Here is a 20,146-nt window from a genome sequence, read left to right on the forward strand (position 1 = left end):
GACGAATGTGTGTCTGATCATGGGTTTGTCTATTTTTGTTTGTCTGTCTGTCTGTCCATCTGTCAGTATGCCTGTTTGTCTGTGTGCCAGTGTCCATCTGCCAATATATCTGTCTGTCTGTCCATCTGTCAGTAAGTTTGTTTAGTTGTCTGTCTGTCTGTATGTATGTCTCTCATTTGTCAGTCTGTCCATCTCCTCTGATTCTTATTACTCCACATTTAAATCAGTAGATTGGTCGCTCTGTCTATATGTCTGTCTCTGTGCATATGTATGTATGTCAGTCGTACCTCTGTCTGTCTGTCAGTTCATTCCTCTGTGTGTCTGTCTGTGTCTCCGTTTATCCCTGTTTGTATGTCTGTCTGTCTGGATCAGTGTATGTCTGTTTGTTCATTCCTCTGTCTGTCTGTTTGGCAATCTGTCCATCTGTCTCCCCATCAGTCATACACCAAGATTAGTACTTATTTCTCTGTCCATTGTGTGCCTGTTCCCAACTCTCTTCACATCAATCTCCATTTCCGAATCCACATATCTACTGTTCCTGTCTATCTGTCTGTTTGCCCTACTACAGTTTACTTGACTATCCACATCTGTCTGTCCATGCAGTCACTGCACAATGGAGTGGTGACCTTGCTATAGCATGGACTACCTGTCTGCATCGTCATGTGATGACGTGGGAGGAGGAGTCCACCCTCACAAGACAACTGAAACATTTACAGTGAGACAACGACAACAAAATGAAACACAATAGATATTGTATTGTCTTGAGTGAGGTAGAGTCTCAGCTGTGATTGCAGGTGCTGTGTGAACGGCTGCTCTCTGTGTTGTTATCTGATAATCAGAGTGGGGGAGTTATTTACTTGGGATTGAGTAACACACAGGAGATAAGGGGTAATGATGCTACACACAAACACACTTCACACTTTGCTTGACTTGCTAACTAAAGGATTGCTGCCATGAGGCATGAAGCTGGCAGTTGACATGTCTGTGTGACTCGTTCAACAGAGGATGGTTGCTGTTTGGTCGGATATGTCGAGTGTGCCTGCTTTACAAAGGTTCCTTACATTTTAGACTATTGGCTTGTACTTTTGGCAATCACTGGAGAGGAGACTCCAAGTGACAGGTAAACATTGAGCATTACTGTGTTCTTGTGTCTTTGTCTGCCTATGTGTCTATCAAACTACATATATTTAGAAATCAGACAGATAGACAGATGTATTTGACAGACAGGCGGGCAGACAGACCAACAGATAGACAGACGCACAAACACAGAGCAACAGATAGACAGACAGACAGACACAGACACACAGACAGATGCACAGACACAGACAGACAGATCAGACAAGCAGGCAGATAGGCAGATAGACAAGCACATAGGCAGACCAACAGGTAGATAGATAGGCAGACAGATAGACAGGTAGGCAGACAGACCAACGAATAATTACAGACACACATGCAAATAGACAGACAATCACTTATCAGGGTTTGAAAAATCCGGTCAACAATTCGCCATATGGCGACCACTTCTAGGTGGTTGCCGACTAAACGAGCATTGTAGTTGCCAATTTGGCGACTAGAAATATTTGGTAGTTTTTAGTCTTTTGTGGCAGCGGCTCTTGGATGCGAACCACCTGCTCAGCAGATATGTTTTGCGTTACACTGTGTTGCCACTTTCTAAATCTACCATTTAGTGGCACACTGTGAAGTAGGCCGTCTACTTAGCACTTACGTATATATCGAGTAACAACGAATCAAGTCACGCCGTGGTCGCGTCATCGCGAGATTTCATTTGGGGGTCGATTCCTAGAGAGCGGACCGTCTAAATACTGAAGCGTGCGTTTGCATTGTGGTGTGGAATGCAATCTTCATGCACGATTTCGCGGCGATCGACTTTGCAGTTTTGGTGTGATTGGTGTTACAGACAGACAGACCGATCAGACTTATATATATATATATATATATATATATATATATATATATATATATATACACTGCACATTACGTGCCAAAACAATAGCGGCACTGAGTCATAAGGAAAGAAACGCTCTTATCTACATCTACTCAACCAAAGAATGCTCATGTCTTATTGGATGGATTGCCAGGATGTCGATGTGATGACAAACCACATCTTTGGTTATAGCTAGACACTTTTATACCCCATTCACAAGAGCATTTGTAACTGTACCGGCACGGTTTGGCTCGGTTTCACTTCGTCGCGTGAATGCCGGCCGAACCGAACCGAACCGTGCTGAGTTGGCCCACCTCAAGTTGCCATGCCAGCACGGTTTGGTTCAGTTCGGTTGTGCAGTGCCTGTCAAAATGAAGACGACGTCGACGTCTACGCTCGATACTTATCCTCGATATTTCCGCAGACTGTTCTAGTGCCAGCGAGAAGTAAGCGCGGACAGCTTGTTTCATGGCGACGTCTGTATCTAGCGTGTGCACCAAGAGACACTCCTACTAAAACTTCGCTGGCTCGCTTTGTCAGAACGTCGTGTGAACAAGGGCTGGCTCACTTCATTAGCCCAGGCTGGCTTGGCTCGGCTCGGCTCAGTTTGGAGCTGTGCTCGTGTGAATGGGGTAGCAATTAGTTGAAAGTTAGGATAAAATATGAATACTCATAGTATTACATAGAAAGAATCCCAAGCATAATACTGTAGATTGATGTGTTTACTTCCTATCTACAATGTTCATCCAACGTTACTGTTTAGGTATTAATTTAATGTCAAACATGATAATCTGGGAAAGGGTCTCAACAGTGATATTAACGACTTGATTACTTCTGGAATCTCTGACCTAGAAGCTAGTGAAAGTTTGGCGACCAATCGTTTGTCTATGTGGCCAAACTGGCGACCAGATTAAAACGCATTTTCGAACCCTGACTTATACTTACTTGTAAAAAGGACGGTGGCCCAGTTTGGCACATGATTCAGTAGTATGTGAATGGGATGATTGTTTAAAACGACAGCTTAAGATATATCACAAGAGAGAACCTAGAGATCTGGTAGGTACAGTAACCAGATATCGCTGTGTTCGATGTCAGGTCAGGTGCTAATGTGGAGTTACATGTAGCTCTTTCACATCCTTGGGCATCAGATACCGTAAAACCAGAAATCATGCCGTCCATTATATCGAGCGTTTCGTGCAGTCGAACTGACATTGCACAAATTGCATCCGCACAACACAAACCTATTGCGCATGCGTAATTCTTTAGCACCTGTTACCGAACATCAGTTTCTTCCATATTATGCCAAAGACAAAGGCATATTTGTCCCTGTTCTGTTTAATGCAGAGGAAGAGGCCGCCAATGATGCCGTTGGAGATGAAGATAACGACCTCCTACCTATGGCCAAACGAAGAAAGACGACAAACCAGCACACATGCCGTGAGGAAGTGAGGGCAGCTATTGGAAAGTATACAGCCCACCACGGGCCTGCTGCAGCAGTCAGACATTTCACTAGGCAACTGTGCTGGAATGTGTCTGAGTCGACAGTCCGCAAGTTCCATGATTTGTACAAGGTGGAACTGCAATGCCATGAGTGTACATGGCTGCCAATCGCACAATTAAAACCGCACAATAGAGTCAAAGGAGTGATTTTGGACTAAATCGCACAATATTATGTATGCACGATTTTCTGGTTGTACAGTATTTTGAATCAAGCTGGAGAGAAAGATGGGGCAGCTGCTGCAAGAAGAGACGAGAAGAAAACAATGGCCCTATAGGGTCTATTGAACTACATAGTGATCGTGTTTGAAATCAACTACCATTGACAAAAAGATAGACAGACAGACCAACAGGCCAGGTAGACAGATAGACAAACATAGGTAATTGCCCGTATTGCTGTTGTATGACAGTTCATGCATAAAAACAATATATCAGGCTAAGAGACAGACTGACAATACCATACCCACAGCAACCAATCAGACAGTCATCAGTCTCAATCACAACCTCGAGTCTGACATGTGTACATTGTATTGCCATTTCTAAAGACACAATCGACTAAAGCAAGATACAACTACCCCAATCATTTTACTCCATCAAAGTCACACAATACAGGATGTTGACTTCCTTGTTTCTCCATATGCATAGGATCAAGTGGGAGTGCCTACCCACTGTGAGTACCTCATGAGCCTATCAACCCCTACCTGTACAACAGGCTAAAACAGACTACTGGTTAGCAATATAAAGCAATGTTGCATCAAGTGCTGCAGCTCTTGACATTAATCTGGTCTGATTGCCATCTGATTGGGGGGGGAGAGGGGATCAGTTTACTTGGGATCAAATGACACACAAGTGATAAGGCAATAATGCAACACCCACACCAGACATACAATACCTTTACACATGATACACCAAGTACAACACTGTACATCAGTTTGACCCTAAAACGTGCTGTAAGAGTTGGCCAATAAATTGACTTTCAGTTTGTGTACACAAGTAGCCACTGTGGCTGTCTGTTGCATGTATGAGATGGCTGTGGGTGCGAGGAATACTCAAAGTCATCGAATGCAACATCCTCTTCTACTATGCCAAAAAGGTTTAATTCTAACTGAAGTGCACTATAAATTAATTAATTATAATGTGTCAGTCTGTACTGTACTGTCCCTTATTCACGTCTGATTGTCCATCTGTATGTTGTCCGTTTGTCTGAATTTTGTTTGTCTGTCTGTATAGTGTGTCTGTCTGTTGTCTGTCTGTCTGTCTGTCTGTGTCTGTTGTCTGTAAGTATGTACCGGGAATTTCCAAAACAGCGCAAAGGGCAGTGATATGGAAATGGGATTTTTATGGAAGAATATCCGTTCTCAATAAGCACCTGGCCGGTTCATAGGAAATTGGCTGATTGACTTGAGTACCACAGAGTAGGCAAGTCACTTAGTGTGAGGCCCATCTTGCAACGAGCTGCCTAGATACTTAGTCTTTATAAAGTTACGAGTATAAACGGACCTGACAGTCCTCCAACGCTTCTGGTCAGGTGTTTCTTTAGAGGTTCCTTCTTTAGTCCACAGTGTAAGACCGCTGTCTGGTTGCTAAACCTGCACATACACTAGTACAGTAACACACGTTACTACTACACCCTCGGAATATCAACCACCTTTTGGCCGTGATGTTGAATCACACACTACAATCTTGATTCTCATTAACGGCCCATGGGCTGTAAATGAGAACAGATTCCAAAGATCATCCAGTGGGCAGTCTTTTGTCTGGGCGCTGTTTTCGAAATTCCTGGTATATATGCTGTATGTCTGTATTTGTGTTGTCTGTCTGTCTGTGTGTTGTCTGTCTGTCTGTCTGTCTGACTGTTTATCTGTTGTCTGTCTGTCTGCATGTTGTCTGTCTGTCTCTCTGACTGTCTGTTATCTGTCTGTCTTGTTGTCTTTTCGTATGTAAGTTGTCTGTCTGCTATCTGTCTGTCTGTCTGCTATCTGTCTATCTGTCTGCTGCCTGTCTCTTCCTACATCTATCTGTTCATAACTGCGTCCGCACATGCCCATCTTTCTGTCTATATGTACCTGTTTACCTACCTGCATTATCAACATCCACACATCACAATTCAATACACAACCAACCACCACAAACGGTGACATAACACAAACCTTTATTTCAAGCACAAAAGTGAAAACACCCCACCCATCATACGTGTTCATGTACAATAACGTCCGCAAGTCTCCACACACTACACACTCAGCATATGTTCACCTATGCTTGTCTCTCGGGCTACTCCATCTGCGCCAGAAGTTGCAGTTGTCGCAAAACTTTCGTCTGACTCGTCTCTCTGATCTCACCGGCCAAAAACATCTCGTCAACAACGGCATAAACCTATATACACAAACGATACCAAATCAATGGGATATAAGACACAACAGCAGATTGCTCATTTGAAGAGTTATCTGTTGAACATGTGTATGTCACATACAAACACTTGCATGCATGCACACACGCACACACACACACACACACACACACACACACACACACACACACACACACAGTAAAATGCAAACAAATATTACGCAATTAAAATTACAAAATAAAATTAGTCAAGTACACTACTATGTCTATACGCATAGTGATAATATTAGTAGTGGCTTGCAAAAAGATTGCATTGCACTGCTGCTGAAGCCAATTCCTTACCTTGTAAAAGTTAAAGACGAGATCAAGCTCGCAAACGTTGTGGAAGTATTCATTGAGAACTTCGACGAAATTGTGGATTGCCTCTAGGTAGGCGAGGTTGTTGTCTTCGACATCACAACAGATACAGAAGTAGAGACCAGCGTATCGTCGATAGACAATCTTAAAACTACGAAACTAGAGAAAAATATTTGTGATAATGCAGAAGTTACTGTAAAGGGTGTGTGTGTGTGTGTGTGTGCGTGTGTGTGTGTGGTGCTGTAGTTGAACTGGTTAGAGAGTGCATTTGGAGCATGAAAACATCCAGGACCATGCAGGGTTGCAGGTTCAAGTCACAGTAATTGCGAGCTATGGCATAATATCCTTAAGCTTATACACAATTCCTTCTCCCGACTCAGAAGTATAATTGAGTAGCTGGTCATTGACTGGGCTGGACTTGACTGCTGGCTTGGAATCATGCAAATAACATAATGCAAGTAACATCATGCAGCAGACGGGTACTTGTGAACCTTGGTGTCCAGTCTCAGAGCTGCGCCATAGTCAGTGCACCTGGATGACTCCGGCCAAGCTCCAAGTGGATTGTAGAGCTGGCCCTAGGCATCCCAAGTAGCACATGGAGGCCCCGTCTCTAGAGGCAGGGGAGCTATCTCCGCAACTAAACTTAAGGTTGACGTCGGATGACTTGGAGGGCTTCACCCCTGTCCATTTTGCGTGTGTGTGTATGTGTGTGTGTGTGTGTGTGTGTGTGTGTGTGTGTGTGTGTGTGTGCATGAGTGTGTGTGTGTGTGTGTGTGTGTGTGTGTGTGTGTGTGTGTGTGTGTGTGTGTGTGTGTGTGTTCGTATGATTGTGTGTGCCTGTTGTTTGAGTTTGTGTAATTTGTGTTTATTTGCATGTATATTTGTTTGTCTGCATTTGTTTCTTGTTTGTGTGTTCCTATAATTGTTTGTATGATTGTGGGTGTTGTTTGTTTGTGTTTGTGATTGTGTGTTTGTGATTGTTTGTTTGCATGCATTTGTTGCTGTTTGTTTGGGGTGTCCACCTGTCTGTCTGTTTACTTGTCTGTCAACCCACTTCACCGTCAAACCACTCTATCTACCTATCTGCAGACTACAGTATCAGCCACCCCACCGTAGGTAGGTTGGGAATCCTACTATTTCATGTACGAAAAACATCCTACCTCTACGAAATTCGTGTGCTTGGCGTCACGAACGGTAACAACGGCGTGGACTTCTTCGATGAGCTTCTGTTTCTCGTCATCTTCAAAAGGCATGAACCATTTGGCAAGGCGAGTCTTGCCGGCTCTGTTTTGTATCAGAATAAAACGAATCTACAATGAAACGCACAATGTAGCGACATAACGATAAGCAAATGTACGAATTACTGTTGTCTCACCATGTTGAAGTGGAAGCAACGTTTGAAATACCCGGATAAAATGTATCCCTCGCATACCCAGATTGTCATAGAAATTTGGAGAAAGCAGGTACACGTCTAGGTTCGAGAGTCCAGCCGGTCATCTCCCCCCGCGTGTACACTCTGCGAACGTAGTCTCGCGTAGCTGACTCTGTCCATTTGTGATATCAGTCGGCGAGAAGGTATTTGGTAAAAATCATGCGAACAACTTCACCAATCCCAAATGTAAGGTTGTAAGAGGTTGTAACAATTTTATCTAAATTCAAAAAAGCCACTAAAAGTTTCTTGTTTTAGCGCGCGCTAAATTCGAGTCTGGTTTGTTGGTCAATCTAAAATCCAGGAATTGAGGGAATTTGCACCGTGTTCATCATTGTAAGTGCACTGTCTAGTTACTCGATACGTACGATTTGTCGCAACATCGACTTCCAGTATTCATTTCCGTTTCACCGTAGTCAAACTCCTCCCCTTTTTTATATCTACCTGCGGAGTTAGAGTACAACGTACAGTACAGCAAAGAAAATCATGTCTCAGTCTACCTTAGGTAAGTTTGTGTAATTTTTTAGTTAAATGATTTGTTAGTTACTTATATGGCTGTAGGAATAGACCCTAAATGGGAAACTCATTTGAGGCCCCAATACATGGAGGTGGCCGAGTTGTTATCTCCAAGTCGGCATCACCTTGTGTCTAGACTCTATAGCAAACATCTTCTTACTGCATCGGAGGAGGAAGAGTTTAACAAATTATCTAAGTACAAGTCAGAAGAAGAAGTGGCGAAGGAAATTCTAGGTGTGCTGCGCAAGCAAAGCGTTGGATCATTTGACAGATTTTGTGAAGTTCTCAGTGATGTTGGAGATCCTACTCTAAACGATCTGGTCACGCGACTTCGTCAAGACAGCTTTGAGAGTAAGGATTTACTAAAGCAAATATCTTGCATGTTAGTATAGAGACACCACTAGCCCACCATCCCGTTCTCCCCACGGCAGATTAGATTAGTTGTTAGTAAATTAATTTATCGTTGCATGCACACACACACACACACACACACACACACACACACACACACACACACACACACACACACACACACACACACCAAACAGAAAGTACTGCTTTATATTTATCCAGATGATTGATTGCTTTTATTGAAGCTGTGCAATTCTGGTTTAGTCTATGGAAGAACAAAAAGGTTATTTGTATCCTGCAAATGCATACCAAAGATTATTATTTATTGTCTGTATAGTTTCTCTTTACAATTAATAGACAGGATTCTCTCTGAGTTGCATGGCATCTATTGTAACTAATTTATTGACCTCTTGCTGCAACTGTGATACTAGATAGAAGTATCTATACAACTGATGCCGTTTAGTTGGGTCACTTTTGTCCCAGGCTCATTGGGGTCAATTTAATTAAAGTACAGGGTCACTGTTTTTAACACGTAGGCACTTAGAGGAGAACTCTCACCAAACACTAAAACTTGTTGAAAGAAATATACAAGGCCTAGTATCTTCCTGCAGGAAACCTACGGTCCAGACAGCCACAGAAGTAGAGAATGGGCAACAAGTTGTTAAAAGACGATTCCCTGTATGTAGCACAAAGTCTTATTCTCTGGAATTAAAATACTTTAGGTTTAACCATACCAAGTGCTCCTAACGAACCCAAATTCAGCGAGACATGATATATGAACTAATCTAAGAAGGGTCTCCTTTTGACGCTCCACGGTTGTATTGACCCAGTCGATACTTGCGTGAACTTTGGGGTCCCAGTTTGCTTTAGTCAATAAATCACAACTTGACGCCGTATGTCCCACAATCCTTTCCTTGAAATTTGCACAGGTATCAGTCTTCCTTGCTAACCAACAATCAAAGTTACGCTTATGCTACATACGGGTACGAAACACGCCCACGCAAGTGAATTTCAATGCTTTATTTCTTCGTTACGGTAAACTTCTGCAGTAAACGGTTGCAAAGGTTTGTGTCATGAAGTGACAGCTTTGATCTGATAGATGGTTGATTTGGTGAGAGTTCTCTTTGATAGTGACGCATAGTCACTATGTAAGAATGGCTGAGCCTGAGGGTCACCCAGATGAACTAAAGACGCCAGCACCGATGTAATCCTGTTGACAAAAATTTTGGCCAATATCTTGAAGTCCACTGTCAGCAACGATATTGGACGCATATTTTGAAGATCGAGATGGTCATTCTCCTTATGAAGAAGACGTATAATGCCCGTTTTCTGACTGAGACCTAGTTCTCCGACGTCGAATAGAAATCGAAGGCAATTTTAATTAAAGGCGTTGTGATAAATGACGACATTGACGTTATTGATGTGTTTGCTCTATGAGAGCCGGGAAACTAAATTTTGCATGTATGTAGTCTAGTTGAGCACATTTGTAGATGATCAAGCAGTGATATTTAAATTGAGTACTTGTCTTTTCTAACTCTAGATATAGTATGCTGTCTATTGCAGTATTTTTGCCATCAGCGGTCCTTGTGACGTAATTGTAGTTCTAATCTGGTGGGAAAATTCCCTAGCAGAAGGATGCTTGTTTTTTTAAAAAAATCCTAATAAGCTTTGAAATGGCGGATAAACGAAAACATCCACGATCTCTCTGTCAAATTTTGCGAATGGGGACCATCGGTCAATTGTAAAAATTCAAAGAAGCAACCCCGCGACGCCAAATTTGTGTTGAAAACTTCCTGTACGACACCGGCGTAGTAACCGGAAGAGTGGGGGCTGCAGTACCCTCGCTCACTGTAGGAATTAAAATTTTCTGTGCTAGTTGACTTTTGCAAATTTTTTAAGGTCTTGCAGTCGAGGTAGTTTTTGTTTAGTGATGATGACATCCACGGTACCTCCTCTACTCATGAACATCTTCCTACGCCACTGTACTAGTTTTCGTAATCACTCAGCCTTTTCCATTGTGTATAATAAGTGATACATACATATAGGCACAGGGGCGGTGAAGTGACTCACAAGTTAGGGGCAGAGCATGAAAGGACAAAGATAGAGGCTGTGCTTCAAGTTGGAGGTGCTCGAGCCCTTTCCCAACTCCGCCGCCCTTGAGGCAGCTTTCACAAATCGGATGTACAATGCAAATGACGAAGAATGCGAGTTCTACCAAAAAGCGCGACGCTACAACTGCTGCATTCAATGTATACATACAGATAGATAGACAGACAGATAGACAGAAGAAGAGTTACAGATACTTGGGGTTACCGATTTCTGCCGACTTGCATTGTGATGTCGTCAAGTCCGAGTGGTTGGATCGTGTTAACTACCTGTTTGCTCAAGTCGACAAACCGGCGTTGTCCCACTTCAACAAATGCCAACTTTACAAGAAGGCTGTGTTACCTCGACTAGCTGGGTTACTCAGCATTTTTAGTCTGCCTCTTTCTTGGATTCAAAGTCATCTTGATACGGTAGTCACGAGATGTCTGAAGAAATTTGTCGGACTTGCTCACTGTACCATACTAACCCGTTTATTCTTGAACACTAATCGTGGTGGATTTCACCTTCCTCGACCTTTTGTTTTGTTCCACAGTCTCCAGTGTTCTTGCCTTTTACGATTTACTAACTCGAACAATGTTTGTCTAAGAACTTTGGCTTCCGCAAATTTCAGTGACGAAGCACAGTCGTTATCCTCTCGATTCTTGCTTAGCGCCTTCTTGTTAGAGCACTCTCTTACATGTGGGTTTTTTTAAAGTCTGAAATTTATCAAGAAACAAACCACTGAGGTTAATTGTCAGAGTCATTTTCGTCATTTATCGTTACTGTCAGTACAAGGTGCTAGCGTAAGGTGTGAAGATTTAGAGGCGGCTTAATGGTCAATATCATTGAAGCATCTGCATGACAACCTGTTCAATTGGGCATTTAATGCTATCCAAAAGACTCTTCCAACTGCTTTGAACTTCTGTTTGTGAAAGAATGGAGTCCAACTAGTGTTCTCTATGTCAACAACCGGAGTCCCTTTGTCATTTCCTTAACCCTTGCCCGGAATTGTTGAGACTTGGTCTTTACAAGGAGAGGCATGACAATGTTCTTGCACTTCTTTACTACTTTATCAAGTATAACATTTCTTCGGACTATCAAGTTCTTTGTGATCTGCCTTCTCTGCCTTATCAGTTTCCGAACAAAATGTCACTTACGACGTTGCGTCCAGACTTTGTCGTTTACAGTCGCAAGTTGAAAAAGTCTTGGCTCCTTGAATTGTCTGTACTGTTTTGAGCCGGTGGCGGAAGATACTAAAGCAAGAAAACATCTACGATATGAAGATCTTGTGCAGAATGGCGAGTCCTCTTATCAAACAGAATTGCTTCAGCTAATTGTTGGTTCAAGATGTTTCATTTTCACCGAAACGAAACGATCACTGGCCCGAGTGTGCAAGCCGTTCAAACGAGACATGGACATCCTTTTTGACAACATCATTCAGGCAGTCATCAGAAGTTTCTATCGCTGCTGGGTTACCAGAAAAAGCTAGTATTTCCAGTGTTTGTCTTGTTTAACAGAAATTTTTGTTGCTTGAAACGTAATTTCTTCCCAATTTAGTTTTCTTTAGCTAGTCTTAGCGGGATCATCGGTGTTACAGGAGATGCCAATTTTGGAAAGACTGCGGATGCATTATAAGACGCTTATTGTTGTATTCTGTAGCGGATACATGACAATAAAAGAAGCTCGTAGATAGACAGATAGATGGGATGTCTACGGTTTCTGTGAGCTACCTATTTGGCCGTGTTTTCTTCTTTGGAGATTTTTCGGTCTCAATGTCGATCATATTTTAATAGCTAAAGTCTTTATCTACTGTTTGATACGAAGAACGCGTCATTTGAAACCGGTTTTCCTTCTTTGTCTTCGACTGATCGAGTGACCCGTTATCGAGAAGTCTCCGTCTACGAAGAAACGAAGTACAGAAAGGCAAACAACCGTTTCAGGTCCATTGCGTGTCTGTTCGTCGCTTTCTGTCTTGTGCGCAGAGTTTCTCTGCCGTACGAGTGACTGCGCTTGTGCGTTTCGTCCAAGTCACAATTGCGGCGCACATTGTACGCGACTTGTCACTGAAGATTATAGTAGATGAAAGCTTGTCTGTGTTATATGACGATGTAAACGAGGCGGTGTTGCAAGCGTACGCTACGATGAAGTATGCTGCATAGCAAAAGTACAACGTGATCATTACCAAATCACTCTCAAGAATCAAACAGCCAAAGAGACACTTCTGACGCATGGAGTAGACATCAAGACAGGGCATTTAAGGGGATATATTAATTAGTATTGTTCTCCGCAAATGGCTCTTATAGGTTTAAAAGTTATCGCCATGAAAAATTGCCTATTTAGAAAACACGTCTTACAGTAGGCAAAAATGACATTCGGTTAATACTACACAAACAGTTACTTTTTATTACTTTGCGTGTGTTGTGTGTGTGTGTGTGTGTGTGTGTGTGTGTGTGTGTGTGTGTGTGTGTGTGTGTGTGTGTGTGTGTGTGTGTGTGTGTGTGTGTGTGTGTGTGTGTGTGTGTGTGTGTGTGTGTGTGTGTGTGTGTGTGTGTGTGTGTGTGTGTGTGTGTGTGTGTGTGTGTGTGTGTGTGTGTGTGTGTGTGTGTGTGTGTGTGTGTGTGTGTGTGTGTGTGTGTGTGTGTGTGTGTGTGTGTGTGTGTGTGTGTGTGTGTGTGTGTGTGTGTGTGTGTGTGTGTGTGTGTGTGTGTGTGTGTGTGTGTGTGTGTGTGTGTGTGTGTGTGTGTGTGTGTGTGTGTGTGTGTGTGTGCGCGCGCGTGTGTGTGTGTGTGTGTGTGTGTGTGTGTGTGTGTGTGTTCATCCTTGCTACATACAGTCGTAGATGTTGGAAAATAGTGATTTGAAAACTTTTATAATTTGCAATTCTGATTTTGTCAATTAAGTTAACTATAGAATTTTTCAATGTCAGATGTATCTTCTCATCAAACCGGAATTGGAGTACCGTCAGCATCATCTGGAGTCAGTTCGACGGCAGGAGAGACAGATACCACTGATGGCAATAATAAATTAACGGTATATACTTTGTAAAGAGTGTAAATTGTTATTATTATACTTAAATATTCATGTCTGTGATTTCCAGCCTTTTCTTCCTGTGTTACATTCTCAAGGCTGGAAGTACGACGTGTTTTTGTGTCATGCAGGCGAAGACAAAGAAGACTTTGTCTCTCTATTAAGCAAAGAGCTCAAAGAGAAACATAAAATTGTTTCGTTTTTCGATAAAGTTTCTTTGCTAGAGGGACGCGTGGCACAGACAGACATTGCGGAAGCCATAAGACAGTCGCCTCTATTTGTCGTTATACTCAGTCATAAGTTCAAAGGAAAACGCTATCCAGAAGCAGAAGTTAAAGCAGCTTTTGAATTTTGCAAAGTTGAAAGTGATCCACTTAGGTTTGACTCACGTTACAAGAAAATCATACCAGTATTTTACAAGATTAGAGCCGACGATTGCGGGGAATCTTCCATCACAATCTTAAGAGAGTTGTCTCAAATTACAGGTATTGAGAAGGAAACTGATGAAAACGTTACTGGTTTCGTAACTCGCGTTGCGGAAAGAATTCGAAAACATGTTGAAGACCAGCGTGATTATGGTAAGTATTTTATAAGCTAACATGCATCTGCCTGTTCTACAGTATGTATATTTTTGAATTGTATTTAGGTGAGATAAAGGTACATCCGGAGTTGTCATCTGGTCGAATACTAGCAACAATAGTGGCACACTGTACTGGTGAGTTCATGCAAAACTCTAGTGCTGTACGTGAGGAAACGAATAAAATGATTTGAAGTACGTACGTTGAATTCACGTTGACACAAGGTTTGACTTCACCGTACAGTATACTGTAACGCTTACGACTGCATTTACTACAAATGATGATCAAGAGGCGAGTCATCTAGTGTCATCAACAATCTGACCTCTCTTAGCCATTTGCATTACTTTGTTTCTGCGCGAGAGTCTTTCTTACCTTCCCGCTTCTCAATTACGGTTCTCCTTTTCTTTTGCAAAGGTTCCAGAGTGCTGCGACCTTGAAGTGTGGAGGCAGGTAGATGGAAAATGGTGGCCTCAATTACGCTCTTCTACAACCCAGACCAAGCTCTTGAATAGACCTGGCTGTACGTATTTCGAAGCAATCAAGCTAAACGTCGCTACTGCAGACTCTTGTCCACTCAGTAAGACGCTTTGTACTCAGTAGCAGTCGCCCGGACGACACAGACGTCTCTGCAATTGTCGTCAATATTTTACGATTCCCTTTCTTTTCTTAGCTTGAGGATTTTCGGAAATCGAAACGCGAATGCGTATGACTTGCGCGAATTGGTGCATCCTGCAGCCACGCAACACCGAACCATTCTTTCGCCACAAATTCCTTTGTTTACACTACACGCTAGCGTGAAGTCTCCCCTCATTGACTTCACACTACACCACGCCCGTTATAACGCGTTACCGGAAGTTGAAGAACCAGAAGCAACTTTTTAGAACACACGGCAGTCTACTGTTTGACTCACAACTTCGTCGTCCTTTCTATTTTCCACACTAAAAGGCCGTGTCGTTGAGTATGCCCCTAATCTGGACAGTACATGCGTTGTCTTAAATTCAGTCGGTGTTAAATAAAGTATCCGTGTTTAATTCATTGGGACGTTAAAGAGAATGTACAATTCAGTCTGGCGTTGAAAGAACAATGTATAGTGGTATTATCAATGACTTGGTTAAGTCTAGAATTTTTTTAACACGCGTACCATTCACACCGACCGTTCTTAACAATGTACACTTATAAATTCAGTCAGATGGCACTCCTTAGACGTTATTCAAAATGGCCGCTTGTTCGTTTAACTGTAACCAACAGACATCCGCTCTAATTGATTCGTAGGGTAAGATGCATGGCCTATTTCAGCTTTACGATTTCCATTCGCCAACAAGTTATCTAGCTTGCTGATCTAGTCAACTACTTCATGGTCACTAGCTAGCACCACATTACGCTTCCTGCTTTGTGTTGGTTACTACGAAAAGATCAGGGAAGCTCCAGAGCATTTCTTCTGTAGATGAGCGCCGGTCAATCATCAATTTTCTACTTTTTAAACACACATTGATTACCAGTTTCCGTATGTCTGTCAATCTGTCTATCGGTCTGCCTAAATACATATACTAAGGCAACAGACAGACAGACAGACAGACAGATACATACACACTCAAACAGAGAGACGGACAGACAGACGAGGCAAACAGACAAACAAACAGTTGTTCTTTTTAAATATATCGTATATATATATATATATATATATATATATATATATATATATATATATACTTGTGCACAACTTGAGTTTATACTATAAACCAGAGGTCTTCACAGACAGACGGAGAGACAAACAGACAGAGACATCAATTGACTTACATTTATTCTTGGACATGTACTGTTTGACTTGTATTCTTAGCAGTAGTTGGCTATAGATAGTTTAGAGATTTCTTGAGGCCTTGGTTGTCGCTGGACATTATCTTAGTTTATGATAATGTGGCTGTTTAGCTTATCTTCATGAAAATTTACTACAATTGACAGACTGACAGAGAGACAGACATACAGACGGACACAAAGAGAGAGAGACAGATAATAGCCGGACAGCCAGACAGATAGAAAGACAAATAAACACACAAACGTGCGGTGACAGACAGACCAACAGAGGGCATGGAGTGGCAAAGAGACAGACACAAAGACAGACAGATAAACAGAAACATAGACAGACAGACAGACGCACAGACACCCAGACAGAGTAAAAGATCACATGCAGAGGAAGACAAATAGACACACAAACTAGAAACAGACTGAAATAATTAGCGTTATTGCTATTGTAAGATAGTTCATTTTTCAAAATAATATATCATGTGGATCAGACCGACAGACAGACAGATAGTTTTGGAGTTTTTCTGCCACAGAGTGCAGAGCACAACTTTTATACAACATATTCAACTATTGTTATCTTCGCACGATGACTGTAATGATGTCAAGTCTGACCTTAAAAATGCTTTCAATGCGGTATAGCGAGGGCATGTGCTCAACAAATTTCGTGGCACATCCCCAGATATATACAACCATGCATCTCAAATATACAGTACAGTCAGTCCTCCGTATATTTGTATGGTAACGAGCCTGTCAACACCAATTCACAAGAAGGTGTTCATCAAGGAGATTCCTTAGGTCCAGCATTCTTTTCTATTGTCATTCATCCACTTGTCTTTCTTCCGAAGCCAACACCAGGAAGTCGTTGTCCTGGGATATATATCTAGATGATGTCTTTCTTCTGGGCACAAGCAGTAACGTTTTTTCAGCTCTCTCTGACCTCTCCTCTTCTCTCGCCAATATCGGATTGAAAGTTGCTGAAAAGAAGTGTTAATCTATGCCCCTCTCAGTTGGTTTTTAAGCAATTGCAGCCTCAAACACAATTCCTGTTGTACAAAATGGTATTATCAATCTGGAAACAGTAATTGGAGAAGGGTCATTTGTTATGATGTCTTGCTACCAGTTTGCAGATTTCGGAAGTTTTCTTTGTGCGCAAATTCCAGGCCTTGAAGACCCTCAATGTTGTTGTTGAGACATTGTTACGTTTCAAGGGTAAAGACCTGGTCCGTACAGTTCTACCCCTGTTGATCCAACAGGCTTGTGAAGTTCGTGATTTCTTGACAAGATCAAGTTTCCAAAATATTATTGGAATTGTAACAATTTCAAATTTGAAATGGTATCAAGCTACCTTAGCAATGAGTTGCGGTGGGTTTGGTCTATCACCACCATCGAAAATTTTGCACGTAGCATTTGTCTCTAGTTGGGCACACTCTCTCCGTGATCCCCCAAAGCGTTTTCATGATCTTGAAGAATCTGTAAACAACCTCCTTTTGGATGCTGATTCTGTGGGATCTATAGGCCATAATCTTCATAAAACGGTGCCGGAGAGGCAATTACTGTCAGACATGATCAATGATAACGTGAAATTGCAGCAAAGGCTTACTGAACAAAATCTGAAGGTTGATGTTGACTACCTTCTCAACAACAACTAAATGCAATCAGAGACAGAGCTTGTTTGCATTCATTGTCAGATAGAAGAGCTGAAGCTTGGGTGACGGCACTTCCGTCCTCAAAACATGTTGCACTTTCATCACAAGAGTTTCGTTTTGCAACTATGATACTGTTGGGATGTGACATTCCTGCATCGAGCAATTGTTGTGACTGTGGGAAAGAACCGGACATCCAAGGATACGATTTAATCACATGTAAGACTTTATTGTGTCAGGATGGTCCAACTGCCTTTCTCAACTCAACTTGCGGCACAAACTAGAGCCACAATACCGGTACGTCAACAGTAACAAGAGATTGGACATCCTCGTTTTTGACCCAGATTTAGGCGCAGACGTCAAATTAGATGTGTCCTTGGCTTATCTATGGTGTTTGGACTCACTGAAGGCAGCCTCCAGAGAAGGAGTAGCAGCAATGACTTTATACATTGACAGTTGAGTATTAGCTTGTAGTGAGTATGAGGATTGTCCGTTGTAGCTAAGAATCATATAATGTCTGAAATGATGTCATTGAAACATCTCTTGTTCTATTTCAGAAAGGGAACCTGCTGATTCAAGTGTGTCAACTCTAACATCTGGAGTTTGTCAACAGTTACAAGTGTCTAATCTTGATGGCGAGTTGAGTTCTCAGCTGTTAGTGAAAGTTGCTGGTGAAGTATCTCACAGATGGCAGGAATTCGGGGCCCGTCTTTCAGCAAATATGTTTCCTACAAAGAGAACGGACGTTATCACTGTTAAATACAGAGAGCCATTTGTGCGCGCTCAAGCCATGTTAGAAGAATGGAGAGAGGCAATGGGCAGACGAGCTACTTGTGACTTGATTGTTCAAACGCTTTTGAAAATGGGTTTAAGGAAGGAGGCATGTGATATATTTGGGTATGATGTAGTAGAACTCATTTATCCAAACAAATAATTAAGGTAATTATGTGTCACGTGAATTCGATTTAGGGACATATCTTTGTGTCATTATTTTTAAATTTATTTGTAAACGCTCTGAAACGAATAGCGATGTGCTATCAATGAAATTGAAAAATACTTTCTGTAAACAATACTTTATCGAGATTCTGTTCAACATGATATACGTATTATTGGACTTGTACATTTCGTTTGCTGCATCAAATCAAGGAAAATGATGGAAAGCAAAACAGGCAGACACAGAAAATGCCTGCAGTATAATGTCAGCGAGTCCTATTGGCGTTATCACACATAAACAATGGCGTATTAATTAATTCATTAATTAAAATATTTACAAAACTTAAAGGAAGCGCGGCTATTTGGGACTTCGAGGGTAAGAATTTTAGCGTGCGTTAGAGGCTACAACTTGGTTATTTTCCAGAGCATCTTGTCGTCTGCAGATGGAGGACATTAGTACATCCAAGGTATTAACTCGTTTTTCTGCGTTGAATAAGCGTAGAAGTCTCGATTTGTCTAGATTAATGACGTTCACTTGCAGAAAAAGGTTCTCAAACAAGAAAACACACAAAAGCAGTCTTTACGTGACACCAACCCATCTTATCTTTTACCATCAAACTGTAGGAGGAGAAACATGGGTAAGGATAATGAGTGATAGGATACTGTCTGTCTGGGTACAGTAGCTTACGTGTATACATGTCTCTTGTTTGTATGTATGTTTGTTTGTCTATTTACTGGTTTGTCAATTTGTCTGTCTGTTTATTTTTTTGTCTTTTTGTATACTTGTTTTTTGTTTGTTTTTCTGTTGTCTGTTTGTTCGCCTGTTTTATTTATTTTGTTTGTTGTGCCTGTGTGTGTATGTGCTTGTGCTTGTGTCTGTCTGTTTGTCTGTCTGTTTATCTGTCTGTCTTTCTGCTTGTCTCTCAGTTAGTTTGTCAGTCTGTCCATCTGTTTGTATTTGGATGTCACATCTAGGACTTTAGTGTAGTGTTGCAGAGTTTCCGAAGACGGACAGCAGCACCTTACGTGAGAGGACGCGTAGTCTGCCCTAACGGTCGACCTTGCCGTATATTGTAAACACAATCTTAATCAAATGCTACTCGCTACCGCTACTCAGTCAAATCTAACTCAATCAGAATCAATACCGCTTCTTATACTACCCTAGCTCAGTCCAACACAATACCGATCCAATGACCAATCACAATCACCGACTTATATGTCACATGTCTCTACGTTACACAACTCCCTGCTCTAGAAAATATTGCTCTAGAAAAGATTTGCTTTCAGCACATCTTCGTACTCATGTAGTAGACATCGAAGTCATTCCATGCGGCTTAGAAAATCAGCCTTGTTCTCCGTCCCTTTTACCATTTAAATCTTCATGTGGTAATTCTGTAAATATAGCGCCCAACGCATCACTCGATCGTTCAAAAATCTTGCTTGCTTAAGGTATGTTAGAGGCTGGTGATCTGTTTGAAGGACAAATTCTCTTCCATACAAAAATGTTCTTAACTTCTTCACACTCCAGACGATCGCCAAGCATTCTCTTTCAATCGTTGAGAAGCGTTTCTCCCTTTTATTTAGCGTAAGTGTAAGATACTTCACATAGTTAATCAGTGCTGCATCAGTGATAGAATGG

The 20,146-nt window shown here is 41.8% G+C and overlaps 2 protein-coding genes across 2 annotated transcripts; one reads left to right on the forward strand and one right to left on the reverse strand.

The window, feature by feature from the left end:
* Window positions 1–5,552: 5,552 nt before the first annotated feature.
* On the reverse strand, window positions 5,553–7,651 carry LOC134198226 (AP-2 complex subunit sigma). Its single transcript, XM_062667585.1, has 4 exons — window positions 7,521–7,651; window positions 7,306–7,455; window positions 6,131–6,304; window positions 5,553–5,815 (listed from the first exon to the last, which is right to left on the reverse strand). Exons 1-4 carry the CDS (start codon window positions 7,587–7,589, stop codon window positions 5,714–5,716), a joined length of 495 nt encoding a protein of 164 aa, XP_062523569.1. The 5' UTR covers window positions 7,590–7,651; the 3' UTR covers window positions 5,553–5,713.
* Window positions 7,652–8,006: 355 nt separating this feature from the next.
* Window positions 8,007–18,683, forward strand: LOC134198206 (NAD(+) hydrolase PdTIR-like). Its single transcript, XM_062667555.1, has 6 exons — window positions 8,007–8,079; window positions 8,136–8,441; window positions 13,453–13,556; window positions 13,624–14,131; window positions 14,200–14,268; window positions 18,132–18,683. Exons 1-6 carry the CDS (start codon window positions 8,061–8,063, stop codon window positions 18,506–18,508), a joined length of 1,383 nt encoding a protein of 460 aa, XP_062523539.1. The 5' UTR covers window positions 8,007–8,060; the 3' UTR covers window positions 18,509–18,683.
* Window positions 18,684–20,146: the final 1,463 nt, after the last annotated feature.

The sequence above is a fragment of the Corticium candelabrum genome, chromosome 2 (genome assembly GCF_963422355.1).
Source record: "Corticium candelabrum chromosome 2, ooCorCand1.1, whole genome shotgun sequence".
NCBI lineage: Eukaryota > Metazoa > Porifera > Homoscleromorpha > Homosclerophorida > Plakinidae > Corticium > Corticium candelabrum.

Coding starts and splice junctions, on each gene's coding strand:
- LOC134198226 (XM_062667585.1), bottom strand. CDS start 7,589: ATGACAATCTGGGTATGCGAGGGATACATTTTATCCGGGTATTTCAAA. Junction 7,456..7,520: donor GTTGCTTCCACTTCAACATG/GTGAGACAACAG, acceptor GTTTCATTGTAG/ATTCGTTTTATTCTGATACA. Junction 6,305..7,305: donor AGCACACGAATTTCGTAGAG/GTAGGATGTTTT, acceptor ATTTTTCTCTAG/TTTCGTAGTTTTAAGATTGT.
- LOC134198206 (XM_062667555.1), top strand. Junction 8,442..13,452: donor TCGTCAAGACAGCTTTGAGA/GTAAGGATTTAC, acceptor TTTCAATGTCAG/ATGTATCTTCTCATCAAACC. Junction 13,557..13,623: donor ATGGCAATAATAAATTAACG/GTATATACTTTG, acceptor TGTGATTTCCAG/CCTTTTCTTCCTGTGTTACA.